Source organism: Protobothrops mucrosquamatus, unplaced genomic scaffold, assembly GCF_001527695.2.
Source record: "Protobothrops mucrosquamatus isolate PMUCROS unplaced genomic scaffold, P.Mucros_1.0 scaffold1025, whole genome shotgun sequence".
Classification (NCBI taxonomy): Eukaryota; Metazoa; Chordata; class Lepidosauria; order Squamata; family Viperidae; genus Protobothrops; species Protobothrops mucrosquamatus.
This window is the reverse complement of record NW_015387260.1, coordinates 494,170-520,608: the sequence shown is the minus strand read 5'-3', so window position 1 is coordinate 520,608 and position 26,439 is coordinate 494,170. Positions and strand designations below refer to the sequence as shown.

At 39.1% G+C, this 26,439-nt stretch overlaps 1 protein-coding gene across 1 annotated transcript in view; it reads right to left on the bottom strand.

The window, feature by feature from the left end:
* The window catches only part of LRP1 (LDL receptor related protein 1), a 313,597-nt gene that overhangs the window by 128,645 nt on the left and 158,513 nt on the right, over window positions 1-26,439 (bottom strand). Inside the window, exons 8-14 of the mRNA XM_015819951.1 lie at window positions 23,469-23,631; window positions 11,994-12,216; window positions 10,584-10,773; window positions 6,755-6,898; window positions 4,097-4,333; window positions 3,444-3,624; window positions 679-901 (exon numbers count right to left, since the gene is read on the bottom strand). Coding sequence (XP_015675437.1) covers window positions 679-901; window positions 3,444-3,624; window positions 4,097-4,333; window positions 6,755-6,898; window positions 10,584-10,773; window positions 11,994-12,216; window positions 23,469-23,631 — 1,361 coding nt within the window. The remainder of the gene's footprint in view (window positions 1-678; window positions 902-3,443; window positions 3,625-4,096; window positions 4,334-6,754; window positions 6,899-10,583; window positions 10,774-11,993; window positions 12,217-23,468; window positions 23,632-26,439) is intronic.

Here is a 26,439-nt window from a genome sequence, read left to right as displayed (position 1 = left end):
GTTGCTCTTCCTTTTTGCCCTAAGTACTTTCTACCTATAACCATTTTTGCTTTCTTTGGAAGTTGTACACTCATCCTAAAGTGAGTAGTTCCAATAATTCAACTGCCTACAAAGGGATATAGGCATTTGAAAAGATATCGATATGGCACTGAGAAAAAAACATATTGGTAGCTGTAAGAATCGTTCCATTTAGGTTCAAGCCCAGAGAGGAACAAGCCCAAAGCTCACACAAAAAAAACAATCTATATAAATAAAAATGTAAATGTTCGTTTGTTCAAAATCTTAAATCTCCGAAAGTTCTTCACCGATTGCTTTGAAATTTTGACACAACGTTGCATTCGAATACGCGCGTGTTTTTATATGCCTACTATTATATAGATGTCACACCTGTGACAGGTAAAAACATGCTTTTTTTGAAAAACAGCGCCATCTGTTGGACGTAAAAGCAAACCAGACAATCTCTATATCTGCACAGACAATGGAACAACAAAAAATATTGTATACCCACAAGCATTGTGAAATTAAACATATTACAAATGTGCGCTTTCTCTTTTCTTTCTTTTCCATTTAACCAGACTGAGCCACAGCAACGCGTGGCCGGGTACAGCTAGTTGCAAATAAGAGTGGTAGAAAGAACAACTGGTGTGAACGGAAATAAAAACAAAAGTTGGCATTGACCTTGCGTTCTGTGCCATCCAGCAGGACCATCTCAATCCGGTCATAGTAGGCATCAACCCAATACAATATCTTAGAGGGAATGTCCAGGCTCAGCCCGTTAGGCCACAGCACCGTCTTGGAGGTGATGAATACACTGCGGTTGGTGCCATCCATCCAAGCCTTTTCTATCTTTCCTCTTTTACTGTCCTTTGGATCTTCTTCCCAATCTGTCCAATACATCCATCTAAGTGAGAAAGACAGGAAAATTTAGGTGTGTGCAGTTTTTTGAGAATTATTATTCCTTTGTTCACCCATAAATAACTGTTCACTGGTCATTTTCTTAAAAACAGTTCTCTGCATGGACTTAAGTCACCCTCTGCAAATATTTGATCAAGAGGGTCATTTTGCAAAAGAATGAAAGTTCAGTCCCATGTCAGCTCTTTCATTTGTGCCTTGATCACAGATTTGGTGTTCAGTTCTTGCTAGTCTGCTTTGCAAGAGAAAGTGGTATCAAAGCCATACAGAAACAAGGCTATTCTATCCACCCTTTGATTTTATTATAAAGAGAAGATAAAAGAATAACACATAGCAGTGTTCCTCAATATGGAATATTCTACTAATGTATCTTCCAAACACAAGAGAATGGCCACTAAAGGTTGCACAACAAAAACGTTAACAGTTAATATAATATCATCATCATCATTATCTTCATCACCTTTAAATAGTATCTTCTCCCCAATGTCCCTATTTCTACTTCCTCAAGTAAATTTTCCTTACTGGGTAGTATCAAATCCAAAATAGCTACTCCACCTATTCCTTTTTCCATCCAGTGAAAAAGATTGCTAGCAGCACATTTAAGAATTTCTTGGAAGAACTGACTTCTGGGGAAGCAATGGCAGACTTTCTACCCTGGATGAAAGAAGCTTAAGGATTAAAAGAAAAAGGGTTTTGAAACAGCAAAGGGGGTACCAGAATTTTGATTTTGGAAAGTTAAAAGCTAGGTTATAGGGTTAGAGGGATTTGAAAGAATATTTCCTGTAAGGTGTTTCGATTTATATTAAATATATAAAGGTTTTGAAATTAACTATAAGAAATCCTCCCATGGGAAAGTTCTGCTCGTTGGAAAATAAACATACTGTAAGAGGGGGGTTTGAAGACTAACCAGAGGATTACGATTAAAGGAGAAGAGACTCAACAATACAATAGAGGAACACTATTAGACTGTAGAAAGAATTAAGACTGTTTGGGAACTATAACTCAGAGATCACTTACAAGATTGAGACTGTAAAGATGGGTTTAGAAGAGGATATAGAAGAATAGGTTTTTTTAACTGGATAAGAGAGAAGCTGATTTGAATGTGAATTTGAAAATGGATTTTAAAAAGCCAAACTACAAGAGTGATATGGAAAAGGATGTCACAATGGATTTACACTTGAAATCGGCTAATGTCTTAATAACTAAAGAAATAATAAATCAGAAGAATTATTTGGAAAATCTTCTTATCTTGGGTTTACAAAGGGGACGCGTTAAGCTACCGAAGTTGTTTCTAAAAGGAGAGAAAAAGAAAATGAGAAGAAATCAACATGGGAAAATTATTTGATATGATTAAAGATCGAGCTTTAACAAAAATTAAAGGAAGAAATATAAAGTGAACTTATTTGACCAGGGTTAAATATACATGTGGTAGTTTCCGGTAGCAATTAAGAGAATATCTTTTTGACCAAGTTAATAAATAAGGAGAGGTTTTTGTTGTTGTTTTTGCTTCATATCTTAAAGGTAGTGATCAGTTGAAATACAAAATGGATTTAACTAAGGTTATATACACACATACATACATCTACATAAACATACAACCACATAAACACACTCAAACACACGCAGTATTTCTGCTAGTTTTTAACAGACGTTTTCTAATTAGGACTGAATTATGAGCATTTATAGTTCGATTATTAAGGGATGAAATACGGGAAGAAGAGATCTTTTTTAATTGAAATATTAGTGAAGATGTTATGTTACTAAATGCTTTATACTTGTCTTGGAGAAAGGGAGAAGTCATATATACACACACACATTCATATTGCTTTTTATCTCTTTGAATTTCTCTTTCTCTTTTCTTTATTTTTTGTATTAGTTTTTAATCTCTGTATTTGTAAACTTTAATAAGATTATTTTTAAAAATAGAATTTCCTGAAAGAACCATAATGGCAGAGGTTGTTTCCTGCACAGCCCCAAGCTTGCCTGCCTGCTATAAGAGAGATGGATTCTTTTTCTGACAAGGGGAGATTTAGATCAGAAAAAAAAACATGCATGCCCATTTAGCAATCTTTCACAGATGCATTTAATTATAAAGAAAATAAAGTTATGGGAGATCAAGCATGGGCTTCCCAGCATAATGTAGTAATGTGGTCCTAAATTACCCTCCTGTCTTCTGTCCCATTTTTCTTGTCACTGTTATGTACTGCCCGCACAATCATATAATTGAATGATTTAGACCTTTTCCAAGCTTATGTTAAGGCACACATAAAAGTGTAAATTATAAAGATTACAGTAGCATAAAAACCTCTGGAGACAGAATTCCATTAGAAGAAGAATGAGGATAAAAATGTCATACATGAATATTAGAAAGCTGGAAAGTAAGAGCAATGGAAATCTGCATAATAGATGCCTTGCTTGCTGGAGTTTTGCGTGACATCTCTAGAATTTACTATTCCTGTAGACACATTCGCCTCCATTTCCCCAAGCAGACTTCCTGATCCCCTTAGGAACCACAGCCAGCAGATACCCACCCATTCAAGGGATCCACCACAATGGCTCGTGGGTGAATCATCCTTTCTTCAATTAGTGTCTTCCTGGTCTGGGCAGCCTTTTCTAGCCGGGCAACGCTGATGGTTTTCTTGGGTCCGTCATCAGTCCAGTAGAGATTGTTCCCCATCCAGTCCACAGCAATGCCTTCTACGTTATGAATGCCTGAAAGAAATTAAAGTGAGAAATGTGCTAAGCATGATCAAGCCAGGCAGATGAGGACGTGTCACTGAAGGCTGATGTGAACGCAACACGATAATACAAGCAGAGCCGTGTGCTTTGTTATAAGATCGCTACTGAAACTGAAAAGTCACGACAGATACACTCATAGCACCTTATTATCTGTTTTAAAAGAGTCAGAAGTTCAGTGGCAGAAATCAGTCTTCAGGTTTGTACCTACAAACCTTATAATGAATTTAAGAAGCGTTTACAAAAAAAAATAGTTGAAGCTACACAATGCAGTTCTTTCGGGTGCATATGATTGGCTTATATTCAGAATAAAAGTTATGTCCCCAAATCCAAATTTGCATATCAAACCCTATTCGTTCTATGTCCCATGTGCCACTTTACAGGAAAACACTCTAGCATTTAACATGCTAAGGTAGACATTCAATGAGCAAAAACTTTGCACACGTACCGTCTTTCAGAATTGCTTCCCGATCTGTTCCATCAATTTTCTGTCGGCCAATCAGGTAGCTGGTAGTGTCAGCGAAGTAAATGAAGCTGGTCTCTGCATGGAAATCAAGGGCTCTGGGGTTCATCAAGTTTTCAATGGGGATCATGTGTTCATCAGGCACTTTGGCTCCCATGTCCATCCCTCGAATGATGCCTGGCCGACCTTTGCCATAGACCAGGAAAAGCTCGTGCTCTGGCTCTGGAAGATAAAGAGAGGAGGAGGAGGAGGAGAAGGAGAAGGAGAAGGAGAAGGAGAAGGATGAGGTGGTGGTTACATTTGATTTCTACCCAAACTCTGCAAAAAAGCAAGATGTCCCAATGATAAGTATAAAACAAAAATGACGACAAGAAGATAACCCATTAAAAGAATAACAATGACAAGAGGACAACCCATACAAAAAGCCTCTCTTAGACACTCGACTTCAAACGCCTCTTTCCAATAAAAATCAGGTGTGCTCAACCTGGACCATGAGGGAATGGAGGCTTCCTCCTCCTTTTCCACTCAGCCACTTGATATTCAATAGTACAGGGCTATCTCTGAATCTGGAGGCTGCAGAAAGCAATAGGACAGGTAACTGAAAAGACAGAGATGCTGGCAAATATAGTGACCCTTCCCCTTTCAGAGAGCACTGTAGGTAGTCCTCGACTTGCAACTTTTGTTTAGTAACCATTCAAAGTTACAACGGCACTGAAAAAAGTGACTTATGATCATTTTTCACACTGGTAACCGTTTGGCAGCATCCCCCTGGCCATGTGATCAAAATTCAGACGCTTGGCGACTGGCTCATATTTATGATGGTTGCCGTGTCCTGGGGTCATGTGATCACCTTTGGCGACCTTCTGACAAGCAAAAGTCAATGGGGAAGCCAGATTCACTTTACAGCTGTGTAGCTAACTTTAACAACTGCAGTGATTCATTTAACAACTGTGGCAAGAAAGGTCGTAAAATGGGTCAAAATTCACTTAACAACTGTCTCACTTAGCCACAGAAATTTTGGGCTCAACTGTGGTCATAAGTCAAGGACTACCTGTACTGTATTGGCAACTCATTTACATTAATTGAAAAACAAAGAATTCAGATAATCTGTTCTGGAAAACACAGACAATAAATAAAAAATGTAGCGTTTCCTATATTCTAAGTCCCAAAACAGTTATCTGGGAGAGAGAGAAAAAACACCTATAGTTGATCTTTCTTGTTTCAGCTTGTGACACATTTTATATCAAGTTAATAGACTGCAGTTCCCCTCATCACCAGGGATCCTGGCTATTGTTTCCTGGGATTCTATTGTCACTCACATTAAAATAATTGTAACAGCAAGAATAATATTATCATTTAAATTCTAGACAGAAAGAGTAATTTGGCATGATGTGTAAAGTCATATACCCAGTTGGAATTAAATACTCTGATAGCAATATTTGGAATGCTGTGGTTACATTTTGAGAATTGTTATGAGCAAAAAACGAAAGTCAGGTGGGATCAACAGGGCTATAGACATGATTATATTTCCAATGATTTTGGAAATGTCTAAAGCAACACCAGCAAGAAGCACAACTTTGCCCAATTATTTGTTTTGAACAAAAACTCCATCGTTTATAACAACTTCACAGATATTGAGGCTACTGTGTGGCTAGATTGGCATGGCCAACAAATAACAATTAAAGTCCCCTGTATGAAAATTCCTAGAATGAAGTGAGTAGAGAACTAAGGCCACAGAATCACGCACGTATATTTTTGAAATCTGAAATTTATTAAAACTTTAGATTGATTAAAAAAGAGTATTTGACCCAAGCCAAAACATGAAAATTTTTAATATACTAATTGCCAGAATAGCGAGCACAATATTCTTTGCCTTTGCTTTGCTGTTTTGGTCATGGGGTTTTTTTTGGGGGGGGGGGTTGGGGGGGGAATCTCTTCCCCTATAGAGGACATTGCTGCTGTTGGAAATTGTTATTACCACTCCAGTGGTATCTGAATTCAAGCTTTTAATGAATAGCCCTTCATGAAAATGCTCCTGTACAGGGTCTCATTCATAGTTTATGACTGTGATTTTCTTTCTACAAATCAATAGAGGATCCTCAAATTAAATCTCCTCTGAAGTGCATGAATCTTCAATAATCTGTTTTCTTTTTTTTTGCTTCAATCCCTACTCCTCTCCTCTCCTCTCCCCAACTCTTCGTTGAGAGAATCCTTCCCTTCTTGTTTGGAGTGACTCCAGCCCTTCCTTCTACGGCCAGTTCTCACTTATTTCCTCTGTCCCCTTTCCACGCTGAGAAACAGAGGAGTGAACCTGGGAGAAGAGGACTGATCAAGTAAGCTAACTCTCATCTCTGCCTGCCGATGATAACAACTGGGTTTGCTAAACACCCTTAGAAACTGAGATAACATTTTAAGATATCTTTCAGCTGGGATCATTTTACACTCTTTCCCCCAAAATTAAAATCCATTTCATTTCTGTTCACATCTTTTTATTTTTGTTTTTTTACTGCTCTGATGACAATTTAAACCAAGACGCCAAGGAAAATGTCCCAGTCAAATTGATAAGATTAACACAGATTCCTCTTCACTTCAGCTGTCTCCCAACCACAGCACATTCTCACCCACAACATGCAACTAACTCACTTTTGCAAGATTTCCCATCACTGCCGAGGCTGAATCCTGACCGGCAGCGGCATGTCCGGGTCTTGTGACTGTTTCCAAGGAGACAGATGTCAGAACAGCCGCCTGGTTTTCCAAACTGGTCCATTTCACAGGCGTGACTCCGCACTAATAACAAAGAACACCCCGGTGTCAGTTCATGTCGACAGGTATTTATTTCAGTTGTATTCTTTTGTGATATTTAAAGATTGACAATGAACAATACAAGGGCATGTAGAGACATCCTTCGTGGTTGTACCGTAATTATACAACAGCGGAGAATTAATGCCTAGAGCTGAATTGTTGGAGATATTCTAAGTCAACACCTGTGTGAATTTTAATTTATACATCTATTTATACTATGTTTTATTTATTTAGTGTCTTCAAGTCAGTGTTGACTCCTAGCAACTGTTTGCTTGGCAAGGTTTTTCGGAAGTGGTTCGCCTTGCCTGCTTCCTAGGGCTGAGAGTGACTGACCCAAAGTCACCCACCTGGCTTTATGCCAAAGGCGGGAATGCAATTCACACTCTCCTGGTTTCTAGCCTGATGCTTCAACCACTAGACCAGGGGTAGGCAGCCTTGGCTCTTTTATGATTCGTGGACTTCATGCTGGCTCAGGAATTCTGGGAGTTGAAGTCCACGAGTCATAAAAGAGCCAAGGTTGCCTACCCCTGCACTAGACCAAACTGGATCTCAACTGAAATATTGCACAATGTTCACAAATTATAAATTCCTGATTTCAAGGTGACTTATAATCACAGCATCTCCTTCTTGTGGGATAAAAAGCTTACAAGTTGCCGAAATACCTGCCAAGCATACATTTACCTGGTATGCCAAAGCAAAGAGAAATTATGTTAATTGTTCTTGTAAAAAAAAAAAAGTCTAAAGGCAGGGCAAATATTGGCCTGAGCAAGCGGGATGTTTCTTGGGACTTACTTGTTTTTGATATATTGGAAATATTTGTACAAGTTTACATAAGCCACAAGCTCAGTGTTTAGAAACTGTGAACAAAAACAACTGGCAAATAAAAAGTGCAATTAAAAAGTCAGCAAGCTTAAACTGTTTACGATTTTAGGATGAATAATTTGGGAGGGGTGTGTGTGTGTGTGTGTGTGTGTGTGTGTGTGTGTGTGTGTGTGTGTGTAAGGAAGAGCAGGCAGCTGGAGAAAATCGCAGGCATTTGTGCTGCCTTCTTTCTCTCCCATTTGAGTCTTTTTTTTTCCCCCAGTGTCAGCACAGCAGAGTTGCCAATAAAGCAACAACTCTGACACAGGTGTTGAAGGAGATGCCTGTTTTGGAGCTTTGCGGCCACAAGCAAATGCAGTGCAGCAGCCAAAAGCAAGGTGTTTTTCCTTCAGAGGGAGTGGAGTGAAAAGAGTGAAGTATAGAAGTCCACTAAAACAAAACACAATATTAAAAAAAAAAAAAAGACTCAAGACCTGTACATACGTCATGACCACTGACAGAAAAAGAAGAATTTCAGAGAGGGGACTTAGGACAGAATAGGCTTAAGAAAGAAATGTTGATGCCTACTAGTAATAGAGTAATAGGTGATTGTAATATAGGTTAATGAATAGTAGTATCGTAAAATATTATATAAAAGAAGGGTGGGCAATTAATTTTTCCAAAGGGCCACATGTACATTTTTTTTCTCCTAAGCCAACAAAGTAATAACTTACACAGTTAAGATGTGTGATGTAAATTTGGTATGTAAATGTCTTTATAAAATGAAATGTCTTTCTGACATTCAAACTGTTTGTATAGCTGAATATGATTCTTGCTGTACTGCATAAATGGGTTGAGTCTGAAAGAATATGACTGAATTGAAGCCACATGGGATCTTGTGGCAGTAGAGACATTGGGGCCAAACATTCCTGCTTTGTTCCTCACTTTCTTAATCATAAACTGAAAGGGAAATTTCATGGAAAAATATGAATAAATCCCTTAGTACTAGGCCTCAACATCATGTAGAAAACAGGATATTTGCATATATCGGAGCATCTCAAAAGCAGAAACTTCCATATACTTTGGGTGTGCAATAATATTCTTTGATTCACCTACTAGGCTGACGTAGATAGTTATCTTGGTTCACCTGCAATAAATATGTTCCTCAAGTTTAAATGCCTGAAAAGATGACTTGTTAGAATATTGTTGGATAATTCTTGCAGGGGGCTGACTGAGGTTTCCAGTTCCAAAAATTTGGTTTCAGAAAATGGCCAAACCACCCCAAGATCAGACAGGCTGGTATGTTCTGCAGGACGAACACAATGTTCTTCCTGGAATTCCCTGCAAAGTTTTCTCCCCAGAACGGAACAATTTGCACATGCCCAGAAAATTCTCACAAAGCTCAGCTCCCGAAGAATAATGCAAATTAGACTTCCAAAATCCTAGTTAACCAGCAGCAGTCCCCAAGAATATTTGCTGCAACACTACTTAAGCGTTTCCTTAAAGGCAGCAATAAAGAGACTGGCTAGCTTAAACATTAACAGGAATTTAATGCAGGTTTATTCTGATTATTGTTCCACTTTTCTTCACAGGTCAAGATTCCTAGAAAATGTAAGGAATAAAGCTGATGAGGCAGGAACTCAAATCTCCCAGATGAGGCAGAATCATTATGCGTGCCTGGCTGAGGAATTCTGGGAGTTGAAGTCCACAAGTCATAAAAGGGCCAAGTTTGAAGACCCCTGCATTATGCAAACACTAAATGGTTACATCCCAATTTCGAGGTCAAAAAGAGAGCAACCAGAATTTCCATTGACCCAAAGAATGGTTTTTGCATGTTCCAGATGGAGTATCTTCTATGTGCACATGATTCTTTCTTACCCATAATGAAATAACTAAACTAGCTGTATCACCTCTATGAAGCAAGTTCTCAAATATGGAATAAACAGTCTGGACAACCTTGAGTTACATTATTGTGTCTGAAGCTACCAAGAGTCAGAATGATATTGGCGACACACAAATTAGACAGAGAGAGCCTAACAATAAGGATGTTTAGGACTACAGCCTTATTGTAGCATGAGTCTTCAGGATTTTTAAACTCATTCTTAAAATCTTCACCACAACCAAGTACATTCTGTTTAACAAAATCCATCTGTCACTTAGCTAACCTCATTAAAATGTTGCAGTTATAATCTGAGGCTACTTTTTCCAAAGCCAAAGTTTTAGTTTTTGAGCTTTGGTATTATATTCTTGAATTCTCTTTTTAAGGTCATAGCAACATATCTTCTGTAACAGCTTGGAACAACCAAAGAAGCAGTGAAGATGGATGATCTGGATGACCACACTATTACAGGACCACTTGGCTGAGTTGGGCAGCTATAGAAATTGAATGACCACATAAATAAACAGAAACAAGAATGTACAGTAATGGCTCTGATCACCACACATCTTAAGATGGCATTAACTATTAGTATTATCCTCTCTTGAATTAAAATTATTATAGATAATCCTGCCAAACATATTTTGGTTTATAATTCTAGGCAATTGTACTGCCACAGAGGAATATTCTGAATGGACATAAAGTGATCCTTAACTATAACCATCTGCCTATAAAGAAGTACATATTGCAGAACACCTGTTCTAAAACTGTCATAAAAAAAAGTCTCCTACATTTTATTCAGATCAACATACCGTATAATAGAGGTTCCATGAAAACAGAAGGGAGGTCCAGAGCATCAGAAAAGCAGAGTGATAAAGACTTCTCTATACCAGTGGTCCCCAACCTTTTGGGCATCAGGGTTTTGCCTGCTGCAAACAAACCCCATCACAGTTTTTCCCTTATCCCCAAATATTATAGACTTCCCTTATCTACCTTTGGGTTGCCGTCGTTGGTGATAGACATGTAGAGCTCCACCTTTGTCCACCCGTGTTACCACTTGGAAGTCGCTACTGTTGAAACGGTTGACCCGGATGACACTAGTTTTCTGCTGAGAATTGGCGTTATCAGAATTGGTGGCGTACAGGTAGTTCTCAAAGACAGTCAATCCGTAGAGATGCTCTATCTACAAACAACAAATGTGGCTTTAAAAAAACTGATGGAGACTAATTGGGTAGAAATGAAGCTCTATGTTTCCAAAACATTACAATTCAGATTTTTTTAAAAAGGGACCTGGTAGTCTTTTCAAATTCTATTGATTCTCTATATTATTTATAATCCCTCTGTCACAAGCTCCCATCATTCCACAATCCTCTGAGACAGGTACAGCTAAAAATTGAACTTTATTGCTAAGCAAGAACTGAATATTCTCTGAACTAATCTTTATCCATTATAGCATACTAGGTTTTCCTAACAGTGTGTGAGAGAAGAGATACCTGTTGTATAATAGAATAACAACGTTGGAAGGTACCTTGGAGATCTTCTAGTCCAACCCTCTACTCAAGCAGGGAACCCTAAGATATTGTTGTCCAATCTCTTCTTTAAAATCTCCAGTGTTGGAGCACCCACAACTTCTGGAGTCAAGTTGTTCCACTGATTGATTGTTTTCACTATAAAAACCAACTCATCAGCTCCTTAGTGCCTATAGCAGTGATGGCGAACCTTTTAGAGACCGAGTGCCCAAACTGCAACTCAAAACACACTTATGCATCGTCGGGTGCCGGGTGGGTGTGGCCTATTGGCTGGGCGTGGCTGCGGTGGTAACAGCAGATTGGGTGGGACTAAAAAGTTCAATCAATCAATTCCAACTTTGCAAGATCTTTTTTTTCTCTGCAAGAAGTTGAAATTGACTGATTGATTGAACCTTTTTTTTTTTTTACACATGGCGGCGGAGGCCTAAAGCGAAAAGATTTTATAAAATCCAGCTGAAGGCCTAGGACTGGGGCGATGGCGCGCGTGTCCACAGAGAGGGCTCTGAGTGCTGCCTTTGGCACCCGTGCCATAGGTTCGCCACCACTGGCCTATAGCCTCAATATCAAGACCAACAATCTTGGTCCATTAGCTTTGGACCATCCCCATCAAACTAAGACAGCATGATGAGGGACCGTAAAAGCCGTATCACAAAACATTTGGAAAACACTTCTTTTGTTTTATATCTATTTCTTCAGAATCCTACTCATCAGGCTATAGTTACGCCACAACATTGGGACTGCATACCCAATACAACTTGAAGTCCTGCCAATGATATGATTCCCAAAGAGAGGAATGTATCAGGTAGCTCAAGAGCTACACATAAGAGTGTCATATTCCACAAGATCCATGTCCCCTGATCCAAACTGCACTCACCAAAGTGCCCTGGATGATTGTATGTCGATTTTTTCCTTCATAGTCCACAACTTCAATGTAGTCAAGGTAAGCATCAGCCCAATAAACAAGCCGATTGACCAAGTCCAAGGTGATACCATGGGGGAAGACAATTTTGGTGTCCACCAGTTTTGTACGGTTCTGTCCATCCATATCACAGCGTTCCACCTTTGGTATCTGTCCATAATCAGTGAAGAAAAGCTTCCTAAAAGGCAAGGAGGAAAGACATGAGATGCTCTCCAAACATAAATGAAAAGTAAAGGAGATGCATAAAATAAATAAGGGGGACTAGCAGTAGTATTATATAACTAGTTTTATTAATGAAATCATTTATAAAACCATAAAAATATACATATATGAATGCTAGGGATTGCCTGTCAAGCCCTCCAGGCTCGACATAAGACAGGTGGGGGGAGGGCGAGGACGGCGCGCAGGGCGGAAGACACCAACGGCAGCCAGCACCGATGAGGCCACCCGCTTCCAGCTGCCAGCACTCCTGGTCGCCAAACAGCTGATAGGCGGCCGCATACCAGCTGAGAGTTCCGGCGGCGTTTCCCTCGGTCGCGGAGCAGCTGGAAGCTCCGGCGGCATTCCCTGGGCCGTGGAGCAGCTGATAGTCCTGGCGGCATTCCCTGGCCCGCGGAGCAGCTGCCGGGTTGTTGGTCGGCTGGGGAGCGCCAGAAGAGCTGCGACGACGGGACACATACCGAACAGGCTACAGGCAAAGCAAATGCCTTGTAGCTGGCTGGGAGCCGAAGATAAGGTCTGGAGCTGGCTGAGTCTGGAGCTGGATGGGACAAGGCCATGAAACCCGAAAAGAAGAGGCTACTGGGCGGTGCCGGTAGCCCTTTGAGGGACGCATAGCTGGATGCTGGCTAGAGGGGTGGGGGTGGGGTTTATTGCCTATGTGTATAAACAGCGCTGGGAGGCAGTTGCTCCCAGCGCGGACTTTGAAAGCATTGTTTTTTTGAACTGCATGATGAAGATTCCTCTCAGTAAACTGAAAACCACCTGTGAACTGATCGACTCCAAGTCTTTCTTGCCAGGGGTGAGGTAGGATCTTTTGACATTGCCACTATATACATGTGGAAAATATGTGTCTGCATATAAACTATCTCTGAATAGATGTAATGGGAACTGATAATATCTTGGTGCGTCAAAGTCCAATGTGCAGTTTCAAACTGAAGCTGGTTTATTTTCTATAAGCAACAGTAATACATGTGCAACTCAGCTTTTATTTCTTGTTTCTCTGTATCTCTCCCTCCTTTTTCACAGACTAAAGCCTCCCCCCCCCAAAAAAACCCCCACCAAAATTAAACAATTGAAAGTGTTATATAAGTTAAATAAATTTTAAAAACTCCTACAAATAAATATATAGAGAATGGATTCTTGCCTATTCTTTGGTTCTTCTCCATCTGCTAGAACTCTGACATTCTGCTTTTCTCCAAACTCTGGTCGAATGTATACATTGTTCCTAAGCAGTAGCAGTAACATTTGGGGTGTGTGTGTGTGTGTGTTTTCTTAATTTATGCATATAGTAACACATTCATTCTCGACTCTGTTTTCAGACCTAACATCTACAGTAGTTTTCACCCCTCTCTTTGGGGTGCGTATATGTGTGTGTGTGAACCACTAAGCATGCAAACAGGTTTAAAATAAACGGAAACTGGGATACGGGCTGGCATCTATCTAAAGAGAGGAAATCTGAACAACTCTATAAGGCAAATGCTGAGGATGGAAATTATCTAAATTCCCACTTAATAGTACAGAAGCAGAATTCTATTCTGAATGGTGTTATTTCACACATACTGGGAAGAACTTCCGTTTTTCCTCAGATGTGAACATCATGAGGTAAATTGTGTGAGGTTTACAATACGCAGGCTTTAATTAAACCACCCATGAAATCTCTGGATTGCAAAGTCTTTAATTAAACACAGAAAAACAAAAAAGTCCCGTGCACTTCCATTTCTATGGAAGCATATCTAAAATGCACTGCTGGGCTTCCTGTGTGAATTGGAACTCTACAGTACTCGGTTGGACTTTTTGATTAAAGGCAGATAGGACACAGCTGAAAAGGAGAACTGACTTCAAAGCTATACTTTCTACCAGTGGGCCATGATCCTTCAAGTCATATCTGGAGCATATGCATATTCCCTAAGGGCTGCCAGGGCAAGAATTTTCTTCCAGCTAGTACTTTTAGAGCAGACTTCTCCAACGTCATGTCCCTTAGATGGGTTGGCCTTACAATGTCCAGGGACTGCAGCCAAAATTTATGCTGGCTCGTAATTCTAGGACCTGTATGCCAAAATATCTGGAGGCAGCAGGGTGGGCGCTTAAATAATACGCTTGTGTATTCGTGTTTTTTAATTACTGGTGGGACAGAGCTTCTTTGTACAAGGCTTCACGGAAGTCAGGGAATTATCAGAGAATTATCCACTCAGGTGGTAGAGCTAAGGCTTTGGAAGGGGGGAAAATGCTATAGCTCCAGCCGCCTTCAGCTACTGAAGAATTAAAAATAGATTAAACTGCATTTTGTTAAACCAATTTTTCATATTTAATATGCAAATACTCTTTATATGCAGAGAAAGCAAGTTACATACTGATTTTTTTAAAGCTTGTCTGCAGTTGGGTGTGAAGTCCTTATAATAAACTCATCCTTATTGCTTTGTAGTTTAAAAATCTAAGCAGCCCAAATCATATGTTCCAACTGGATAAGAAGTCCTATTGAATCCAGTGGGGTTGTATTTCTAGCTGCTGAGATTACAACCTTATCCAGAGACCAATTGCCTTGCTTCTCTGTTCTACAGGCTGCAATCCTGCACTCCTCTATTGGGGAGCAAGCTCCATGAATTTCATTATCAGCAGATGTGTCAGGTCATGCTTTTAGCATTTGGGAGTTGGCTGGGAAGATTGTCAGCGAAGAAAGGAAAGTAGAACAGGACATTTTGGTTGATCCACTCCAGAAGGCAAGCCATCCAGCTTCCATAAGCAACAATTAAAATGAAATTGCTATAGCCAACAGCCAGGGAAAAGTAAAAAGTAGCTACCCTTTGTCTCCCCATGACTAAAATTTAGGAACACATTCAAAGAAGGGTGTTTGTAGCAACAAATGAGTTAAGAGAGAAAAAGACAAAATAAACACTAGATGGCAGTCAATGGTGGGTACATGAGGCCATTTCCAAATAGTGCTATCTTTTAGGCTGCAACTGGAAAAAAAAACCCAGCAAATTCAGAAGGGGGCCTCTTGAATATTAAGTATCCACAGAACAATAAGACTGAAACAGAATGCTGCAAATATATAGGCATACACGAGTTGTGTTAAAGCAAGAATGACAATGTCTTTGAGAACAAAATCTCAGAAGGCAGATAATTACAACCATGTAGATGTGGACCTCGCATTTAGCATAATAAAATACTGAAGAAATGCATCAAAATGCAATTATTCTGAATGTCTTTCCCATCGCCCTCATTATTCTCTCTTCCTCCTGTCCTCCCTTGCCCTTTCATATACAATGGCGTACACTTCTTCTATCAAGAAGAAGGCCATAGCTGAATTGAAAGAATCTATTTGTGAATAAATATGTTTGAGCCCTAACCATATATGGCTGGACAAGGCACCTATGGACAAAAAAAAACCAACCATACCTTATGGGCTAATAAGAGAAGTAAAAAAAAATCCAGACAATCAGGATTTGAATTGGAGAAATTGTAATGTGATAGTTAAATACATTCCCTAAACCATTTGCACCATTATCACCACCCATCTTCAAACTGGTTCTCAAAAGTATACCTGCATAATAAAAGATGTTTCTAGATCATCAGAGTACAGAGGGGGGGAAAGCACTGAGGGAAGGAGTAAAAATATAGTAATAATGAATTCATAACAATTGATGTAACCAAGAATTGTATTGTAGTGCCGGAGATACTGGTCTTATTCTGCCTTATGGCAGGACCAATCCTGGCAGTGAGTATTGCACAGGCCATAGAAGTGGTGCTGTTGTTCCTTTAGCAGAGAGCTGGCTTATGACAGCCTAATTTATGCAGACAAATGCAAAGCAGACTAAAGATTAATGAGATTTTCAGGATTAGTTTAGAAAGTGCCACAGGCTAGTGGAAATGCTGTTTAAGGTGAGATGGAAATTCATGAGAGAATTGATGTTAACTGAGTCTTCAGAACAAATCTGAAGGAAGTATGGTAGCTTTATGTGCAAGGAAAAGTGCAGGTCTCCATCACAGAGTACTGCTAAACAGAAGCAGAAACAGGTAAGTGGGAGAACCAAACAAATGAAGTCATGATGCAGAAACTTTTCCATGGACATAAAAAGATATCATCAATTAACCTTTGGCTGTAGATGAACATCCTGTGTGGGTGCTTGTATGTACATAGTACTGCAACATTCTGGCACAAAGAATGGGCAATCCCTCCCTAGATGTATTCAAGTTAGTATCAGCTACAAACAACCTTGAGTTGATTGAGAGACTTAATAATGACTAATACTTCTTGTGCAAGATGACTTTTCTGTTCTCTCTCTCCCTCTCTCTCTCTCTCTCTCTCTCTCTCTCTCTCTCTCTCTCTCACACACACACACACACACACACACACACACACACACCAGCTCTTCAAATATCCAGCCACCCATACAATAATGTGCCACACTTTCTATGTCACATCAACATTTTCAATTGCACCAAGTATGAGTCAACATTCAAATGTTTCCCTATTACCTCCTTCCTCTTTCCATTAACATGTCACCAAAGGCAAAGAGCTGACCATAGTGATTCCATTTGCCAATAAATACAAGGGTCAAATGCAATTGATCCCTGCATTCAATATGCAAGAAACACTCCTTATTAAACCTCTGGCCACAGAGATTATGCAGGAACAGCTTCCAAATGCTGGAATGCAGCCATATATTTCTTTGGCCAATGGAATTTCCTATATATTATTAGAGACAATTCTGAATAAAATGGGCTACATGAGAATAGAAGGCTATTGAGATGGCAGATTCGTCTTAACAGACTTTTAAGCAAAAGACAGGTGACCACCTATCAAGTATCCTGTAGCAATTGATTTTTTGGGACAGATGTAGATTTAGGAAGAACATAGAATCAGAAGTTTTCTCCATCCAATCCCCTGGATGTTGTGAAGTACATTAAAGATAAGCCCTATAATCCACCAACTCTATCACTCACCAACTGATGATTTAAATTGGAAATTATCACTGTTTTCAGAATACAAAATTACTATTCCCTTTGAAACATCTATAACTCTGCTAATTAATTATTTCAGCTAAGATTTCTAATTGCGTGATCATTCAGAAAGGGACATTAAGCAAAAGAAACACTTGCTGTTTTGTAGCAGCTGCTTACCAGATAAATTTGGCATTGACAAGCACTTAAATTAATTATTCAAAGGAGAAAGTGATGATTTTGGAGAAATGGTCAAGCATAAAAAAAATGTATTTAGGTATATTTAGGTTTCTACCTGGACATGATCTTGACTTGAAAACCACTGAGGAAATCCCAATTTGCATCTATTAAACTGTAATTCATATCCTGTGTGGTGCAGCTTCACGGTTTGAATTTTGTAATTTACACCTCTGCCGAACATGACTTAAATAAAATTAACTGATATTAGCAGCCTGGCTGAAGCACAAGGTGTGAATAGGCCTATTTGAATGCTCTGAATATAATAACCCCAAATTTCAAATGAACACAAATTCTCATTTTTGCAATTTCAGTTGGTGAAAGACTTGCTAAAGCATTCTCATTCTGTCCATCACAAGTTTTTAACTTATCACTGACAATCTCAATTTTGACATGAGCCATGTAGCTGCAATACGTTTGCCACTATTCTTTCTGTAGCAAGGAAGAAAAAATATTTTGGAAAGCAAAACTATTAAGATAACTATAATTTATACTGTAATTTGCTCCAGGATGTGTTATATATTCATTAACCCGTGATATTGGTTATTTCACATTTTTATCTATTAGTCTTGAGGCAAGGCAGATCTTGATAAATTAAGCTGGGAGCAGTGATTATTCTGTAATACCTTGGGGGCAAGGGAATAAATTACACAGCTGTGTATCCCATTTTCCCTATACACTTCCCTTTTTGGAAAATCATATGAGATGGCTCTGTCCTTATAGCACATAACGTGTAGCCCTGTGGGTGTAATAACAACCAAAAGATTGTTTTCCAATAAATGAAGGACACAAGATGGTAGAGGTTTGATCGTTAATACATAAGGTTTGATCGTTAACATAAATAAGATCAAAAATAAACTCCAGGAAGGGATTAGAGTCACTATCAAAAGATGTAGTATGCCCTTCAGAATGGTTTTTTTTAAAAACTATGAGAATTGAGAAAATAGAGGTATTCCAGGTGAAGATCAATAGCTATAGCTGGAAAGTAAACAAGTCTGTTGAAATCAAACTCTTTTAAAAAGCAAACTTGAAAAACAAATCATTCCAAAGGTTGAAAATTCCTCTAGGCAGGGAAGATAGCAAATACATTTAAATTGTGCTGGTATCTTTCCAAATGCATCAAAGCGTCCTTGAAAGTTGGCGGGGCTTGCTCCAGTGTTGGAAGCTCCATGCTGTATGGGATAAACAGACTGAAGCTCCAGACAGGCCACCGTATAGTCGCCAGAAGCTGCCACTTGCTAGACAAGGCAGGAGTTATCCTGGCCTCCTAGGTAATGAGGAGGTTTTGGATACTAACCACAATGCTATCTTAAAGATGAGAGAGGAAAGGTGGGGGGACGCAGATGTCTGGGTCTGTTCAGAATAGGAAGATGTCTCCTACATAATCTCAGAGATAAGAGTTTTTCAAAATATTTTCTTAGTAGTTTACTAATTAGCAAATTCATCTCAGCAGCAGTACCCTCCTACACAATATAACTGGCTTTTGGGTTTCCTTAAGATTTCGCTGGTTTGCATGCTAAGGTGACACGCTGTGTGACTGTAACAGTCCTTCCGTTCTTTCTGGGATGTTTTCTATGTATCGTCGTATTCTTTTCATAGTTTGTGCAATGAAATACCTACCTATACATAGGTTTCACTATCCAATGTGAAAATAATTAAATCTACCCTCCTAAACGAGATCTGAATATTGCATTTGTTGAAAGAAACTAGAAACATTTTAGGTGAGATAAATGTTTTATTTACTTATTAAACATACCTAATATCTCAGGGGCTGCCACAAAGAAGAGGGAGTCAAGCTATTCTCCAAAGCTCCTGAAGGCAGGACAAGAAGCAACTGATGGAAACTAAACAAGGAGAGAAGCAACCTAGAACTAAGGAGAAACTTCCTAACAGTTAGAACAATTAACCAGTGGAACAACCTGCCTCCAGAAGTGGTGAATGCTCCAACACTGGAAGTTTTTAAGAAGAGACTGGACAGCCATTTGTCTGAAATGGTATAGGGTTTCCTGCCTGAGCAGGGGGTTGGACTAGATGACCTCCAAGGTCCCTTCCAACTTTATATTGTTGTTGTTGTTGTTGTTGTTGTTGTTGTTGTTGTTATATTTCTATGTCACCGGAACCCTAGCATAGAAATATTACTGTTGTTGGGTAACAAATGATAAAATATGCAACTGCAATGTAGCTTTTGACTTCTTCTTCTTCTTTAAAAGCAATCATTTGAAGACTGGACTGCCAAAAACTGCTAAACTGAACGTTTTCCAGCTCCAAACTTTGGACTGTGGCCATTCCTACTCTCCTGCAAAATCTATCTATTGAGAGCTGACTAGGATGGCAAAATAAGACTACAGTATTCTCACTCTCAAAATAGACTGTGAACAATGGCCTTGTTCAGTCTCCCGTTTATTAAACTGTTCTGCTGACTCAAACGATTGACTAGAATTAGGATATTCATGAATGGACACTGATAAGAAGGATCTTCATTGGATCACTCATTCATTCACTGGACTCTGGGCAGCATACTGTATATATAAGTACTATACAATATGAGTAGTATAATCCAATGTAATACAACATCTGAAATTGAAAACATTAATTTCTTAATGTAAACTGAAGCCTTAGAACAATATTTGTGTAAATATCTGCAGTGGTCACCATTGCGAGCTAGTCTGATCTCTTTTTAATGGCAGGCTATTATTTTGGATAGCGTGATGTACAGATTTCCTAAGGAAAGGAACCCCATCTCCCTTCAGCCCAGTGAAATATTGAGATATTGAAAACAGATGCTCCCACTGCATGAGCCTTGGAGAACCGCGCTTAAGCCTCTCTTCCCGGGCAAAGTCAGGATTTGTCTGAAGAGAGAGGTAGTCAGTTGCATCCTTCTGGGTGGAAAAGTAGCCCTCATGATTACAGATAGAACTCAGCAAGCCACTACCACGTTCTCAGGTAGAACCAGGGAAGTCTGCCACCACTTAATCTGGTGGTGAATGGCCAAAACTACGGCCAGGAACGCCAAAGACAACACAGTAAAGCACCATAGCTACAAGATTCAGCCCAAAACAATTTTCTGTTCAAATGGAAGATCTAGGTCTGGCTTCAGATTCAAGGAGAAGTCCAGAAGGACCCAAGCAGGGCTCCCAGAAATATCACTGTGACTACCAATCAATGTTATTACCATTTTTACTGCCAAATTTCCTATGGTACATCTGCATAGTCACCCACAGTGCTTTGCTATGGAAAACTCCCACTGTTGAACTCCTCTTCAAGTACGTGAGGATAAAAAGAAGCCACCTTTCCCCACAGAAAAGGCAGTAGGTAGAACATCTGATCATTCATCAGATGAAGAAATAACATTCGCACAGAGGAGAGGAGATTTTTTCCAATCCATCCAATTTTTTGCCTTCTTTATCCAGGCTTCCACAATAATTAATTTGACAGAGGAAGGCACAATAATTGTATTCAACATAATACAGATTTCACATTCTTTTGGAGCTGGGAGGCCTAGATGATGGTTTGTCCTCCAATCAGTAACCCTGTAAACCAGAGGTCCCCAACCTTTTGGGCACCAGGGACCGGTTCCATGGACCAGAGGGAGCGTGGTTTTGTGTGCTGCCTGCATCCCACAGATGGGGCTTTGCTTGTTGTGCAGGCCGATTGCTGGCACGCCGCGGCCCGGTACTGGTCCACGGACCAGGGGTTGGGGACCCCTGCTGTAAACAATGTGCATAAACTGCAAAATAGTGGACCTACCCCATTTGAGGTAGGTAGCCCTTATGATCACAATTGGGACTGGAATATCAGTCACCAAGAGGGTCACTACATGACTGGACCCAATTTTATGACCACTTTTACAATGGGCATGAAATGAACCACACTGAAATGTCATAAATAGGTTAATAAAATATGTACACGACCATACCAAAGCAACAAAACCAATTAGGCTGTGTCTATTCCCTATGACCTGCTCTATGCTCTTTTGGGAGTGAAGAGAAGACGGGACAATACAGAGTGGTGGCTTATATGGACACAGTCAGTTCCTGATTTTTCTCCTTCCACAGGCCACTCTTGGACATACAGTCCAAGCACAGCAGCTGGGTGAGAGGTGTGACCTGGAGCCAGTGCCATCAATGTCAGAGTCCAAGATGAGATCTTATTTATAGGGCTGATCTGCCTGATATGGCAGTGTTCTGTGTTACATTTGGGAGAAGTGAAAGAAACCTAGCCTGGTAACAAAACATTCAGACACCAACCAATAAGCTCGGAGAACGAATCTTCACCCTCATCCTACACCCAAGCTACAGATATCTGCCACTACTGCAAGTGAAAGATGATTAATATCTTTAACACTAATGATAGTAAGCCTCGTTTCTCTCCAATATGGCAGCAATGAAAACAAACAGCAAATAATACAGGTACAGTCTCAAGATCAAGCTGACACTTCAATACCAAAGATTAATTAGATATCCTATTAGATGCCATAGATAGATAGACAGACAGACAGACAGACAGACAGACAGACAGACAGACATCCTGCCCCCCCCCCAAAAAAGTCTTGGCAGTTTCTGCCCTTTTGAATACACTGCAGAAGCATTATCTCAAATACGACAAGTAGGCTTATTGGAGGTTTGACAATAAAATTCAGTAATACTCTTTCCTAAACAAAATTTTGAAGGCTCAGAGGAAATATACTGTCATAATTCAGGCAATATGGAGGAAGGTCTTCAAAACCCCCAACAGCGACAAATAAAGGAGAGAATGAAAAAGGAGAAAGGAAGAAAAAAAATCAAAGCAAGTATAAAGAAACAAGAAAGGATAATATTCAAAAGAAATAAAAGGTAGTTGCAAACAGAGGGCAGAAAATACCGCTAAGAAACTACTATTTCTGTTCTGATAGGCAAAAAAAAAAGAATGGAAGAGTCTAACTAGAACAATTCAGCTCTAGGAGACCTCCAGCAAAAGGAGAGATTCTCATCAAATGAAAAGCACAGAATGATCTCTGTAATTTCGTTTGGAATACATTACAACCATTTGAACTGCACACAAAACAAAAAAAAGAGCATTTTGTGGCTATCTGCTTATCAACAGGTAACAATTGCTGCTTAAATCGATTCAGCACTTTTCTTTAAAATGGCAATAAAAACGCAAGTGGGAGGGAGAGAATTTAAATATCCACCTATTTTCTCTCTCCTTGGCCCTACAGATGAAATACATTCAAAGGTCATGACTCATAGAGGGATAGAAACGGACACTGACCGTGTCATTGAGCTCAACTTCCTGCTTAGTGCAGAAAAGCAGATTAAAATATTCCAAACAGATCATGTTAAACTAAGTGAGACAAAACCCAACAAAGAAAACCATAAAATATATAATAATAAGGGAAAAAATCACAATAAAACTTCATCACAATAAAAGCATTTTTAATCATGCCAAAGCAAATGTTAACAATTCCGTCTATGGCATAGAAACTAGCAAGAGAGAAAAAAGACCCCATTCTAGACAAGGCATTCCCTACCACCATTAAAATGTCTTTCTTTCAGCTACCTGCCTTGCCTCGTTTGACAAAAATTAACTGACAAAGAACTGTTGATGAAGATCATAGGATGCCAAGAGAGAAATACAGAATAAGATACTCTCAAGACATTTAGCAGTTTGTTGGCAAATATATTAGTAATCAAAAGTTAGACCTTGAAACGAAATTGCACATTTTTTAAAAAACTTTTTTATTTTTATTTTGTGCAAATGCAGGGGGAATCCCTTTTAAAGGTTTTGTGAATGCTCAAGTGTAGGTTGGTGGTGGGAAGTCCCTGGGAAGACTGACTTCCTATTCCTCTACCCAAATATCAATTGGCATACCAAGCCAAGCCCCTTCATCTGCAAGTAAATCCAGGATTCAAAAAGTTTTAGTTTGGACTAAACTCGCATTTGATATTGTTGACCAACAAAGCATTCAGGGACTGTGGGTTTGGGGAAAAACAAAAACAAAGGCAGAAATAAATTTAGTTTTCATCTAAAAGTACATATATGGATTCTCACCCCATTGTTGGATCTAGTGCAATGCCTTTAGGATTGTAGAGCTCCAGGTCAAGCAGTGTAACACAGGTGACCCCACTCTTGTTGCAGACAAATATCCGGTCATCAATGTCATCCACAAAGTAGAAGTTGCCAGTAAGCCAGTCGATAGCCATTTGCTCCACATCTAATCGAAAAATACAAAGGAAGGAGAGGTAAGAGAAAGAGGAGATAAAATTTATTGTAGAAGTTCAGAAATCCAGTCTCTTGGAAATGATGCAGTTTGAATCTATGCAATATGAACAAACATATGAATAAAGAGATGTTACACATTAGCAAGCAATAATTCAGATTGTGGATGGTTCTTTGGGAAACCAGATTTTTGAAAAGTCTTGGGTCCTTCATCAGATGTTTCAAAACTCAAAATCCCTTATGTAATTTTTGTGTAAAATAATAAAAAAATGAATTTATGATGTACGGTTTTAATAATTAGATAGGATCAGTGCTGGGATTCAAATATGTGAACAACCAGTTCTCTGTGTGGATGCCACTTCCGGAAGTCCATTCTGGGCCTGGGCAACAAAAAAGTAGCTACCGGTTCTGCCAAAGTGGTGTGAACCAGCTGAATCCCATCACTGGATAGGATAGATTATAGAAAGAGAAGTCATGTTGTAACTTTAGAAAAGGAAGTAAACTTACAATTGTACTTATAACTGCTGTAAAGAAGAGTGGAAGCCAGTTCATTATATCTTTTTTCTTTCTTTTTCTATTTTTCTTCTAGCTATTTTTTTTTCTTTTGGAACTTTAGCTTTCTCCTTGATTTCTTTTTTCTTTTCTTATTCTACTTTACTTCATATTATCTTACTCTTGTTTTTAAAACGTTCAGTAAATTTATATTAAAAAAAGATGTCTCAAAACTCTCCGAATAAAAATCTCAACTATATTTGGTCAGCTTTCTTCTCAGAAACAAGTTCAGATATCAGTGTGTTGATAAAGAGATGGATATTAATTATACCATAGACTTCCAAGTCATTAGCATTCTAAAACCGAGACCGAAACATCTTCAGAAATAGGCAAATGAGCAATTGCTCTTTAACTTCAGACTGCTGGGGTGGAGAGGTCCAACAAATTAACAAGAGGTTTTACCCTAACATATTAGTGTTAAGTATCCAGTGAGTATGATTAGTGAGGGAGTGTTCTGATACCAGAAATCAGTCCTGAGTGAAGATTCTGTTTGAATGTTTTAATTCTGAATCTTTCGGCTCACAGTTGTCTTCATCAAAATACCCTTTCCAAAAACACAACATGGGCATGGAACATGTTTTTAATTGACTTTCGGTCACCATGCTCTTTACACTTAAGATGCTTAAGAGTATTAATTTAATTAAATGCAAAGTTTCCCCACACAGAATTAGTACGGCCATATTTAGAAAGCATTTTTAAACCAGGCTATTTCCGACTGGAGTTTCCAAGCTGGGTTAGGTGGCTCAGCACTGAAATTAGTCTCCCACATTCTTCCTTTCCTAACTATGGTTAGTATTTGGCTGAAATATACCAGTTTTAAACTGTATAGGTAGTCCTCGACCTAGGACCAAAATTGAGTCCAAAATTTCTGTTGCTAAGTGAGACATTTGCTAAGTGAGCTTTGCCCCATTTCAGAACCTTTCTTGTCACAGCTGTTAAGTGGTTAAGTTAGTTGCATGGTTGTTATAAGTGAATCTGACTTCCCCATTGATTTTGCTTGTCAGGCGGTCGCAAAAGGGGATCACAGGACCCTGAGTCACTGCAACAGTCATAAATATGAGCCAGTTGCCAAATGTCTGAATTTTGACCAGGCGACCATGGGGATGCTGCAATGGTCATAAATGTGAAAAACAGTCCTGTCACCTTTTTCAGGACCACTAGTAATTTCAAACAGTCACGTATTGGGATGTTGCTTTTTATATAATCCTTGATATTATAGAAATCTGCTGAGTGGAAATCTGCGAAAACCTATTACAAATATTTTTCCGTTTCACAGTCACAAAGAAGTTCAAAGAGCCAGCTGTACCAGTAGATTATATTATGAGAAAAGACTATCCAGGTGGACTGGACTCAAATTATTGAGATGTGGATGAAGACTAAGTAATTCAATCACATGCTCTTCCTCTCCTCCTTTCAATCTGCCTTGTACTCCTGCTTCATCTTGGGCCCATTAAAAGAACTCCCTGTTTAGTTTTTTAGCTACTGAAGAATCACCCTGGTTTTCCCTCCCCCTGTTGCACTCCCCAAGACCCTATTTTGTGTTCACCAGAATAAAACACCCTTGAAAAGATTGCATTCCCAATAAGGTATTCTGAGGCTTGTCCTTCTGGGGTGCTCTGTTCCCATGGAACTGACTACTGCCCTCAATTAGGCTCCCTTGAAAACAGTTTTTTAAAAAAAACATCTTTTAATTGGGGTTTCTTTTTGCTGCATTCCTGGCATCAACTGGTTACTTCATGGAATACGCTGTTGGCAGGCCAAAAGAGATATTGCTAAAATCTGGTGTTCGTGGCGGGGGTATTTCATGTTGAAGCAATCTATTAAAATGAGTTGGATGCCTCATCTTTCACTGACTAATATTTCTCTGTATTTTAAAATTATTTCAGGGAGACAGGAAAGAATTTATGCTTATAAAAGCCTCAGCATCCAGACAGGCAATTAATTTGGTAAAAATAATGGTCTGTAAGAATGCATGTATTAGGCAAGATATTCCTATTTCTGCCACCTGCTGTAATGCCTCTTGATGTCCAATTGGGAGATTAAAAATCAGCAATTTAAAACACACAGGAAAGAAATGCTTTAGATGAAATCAAATGAGTTTCTTTATTAAAAAGTTTCAGTTACATTAAATGCCCTTTAAAATAATGAAGTATAAAATTTTATTTAAAAACCAATACTTATAAAATATTTATGCTCTTTCTAACAAAGAGCATGAAAAAATATTAAATAATGTAGGTTTTCAACACACACA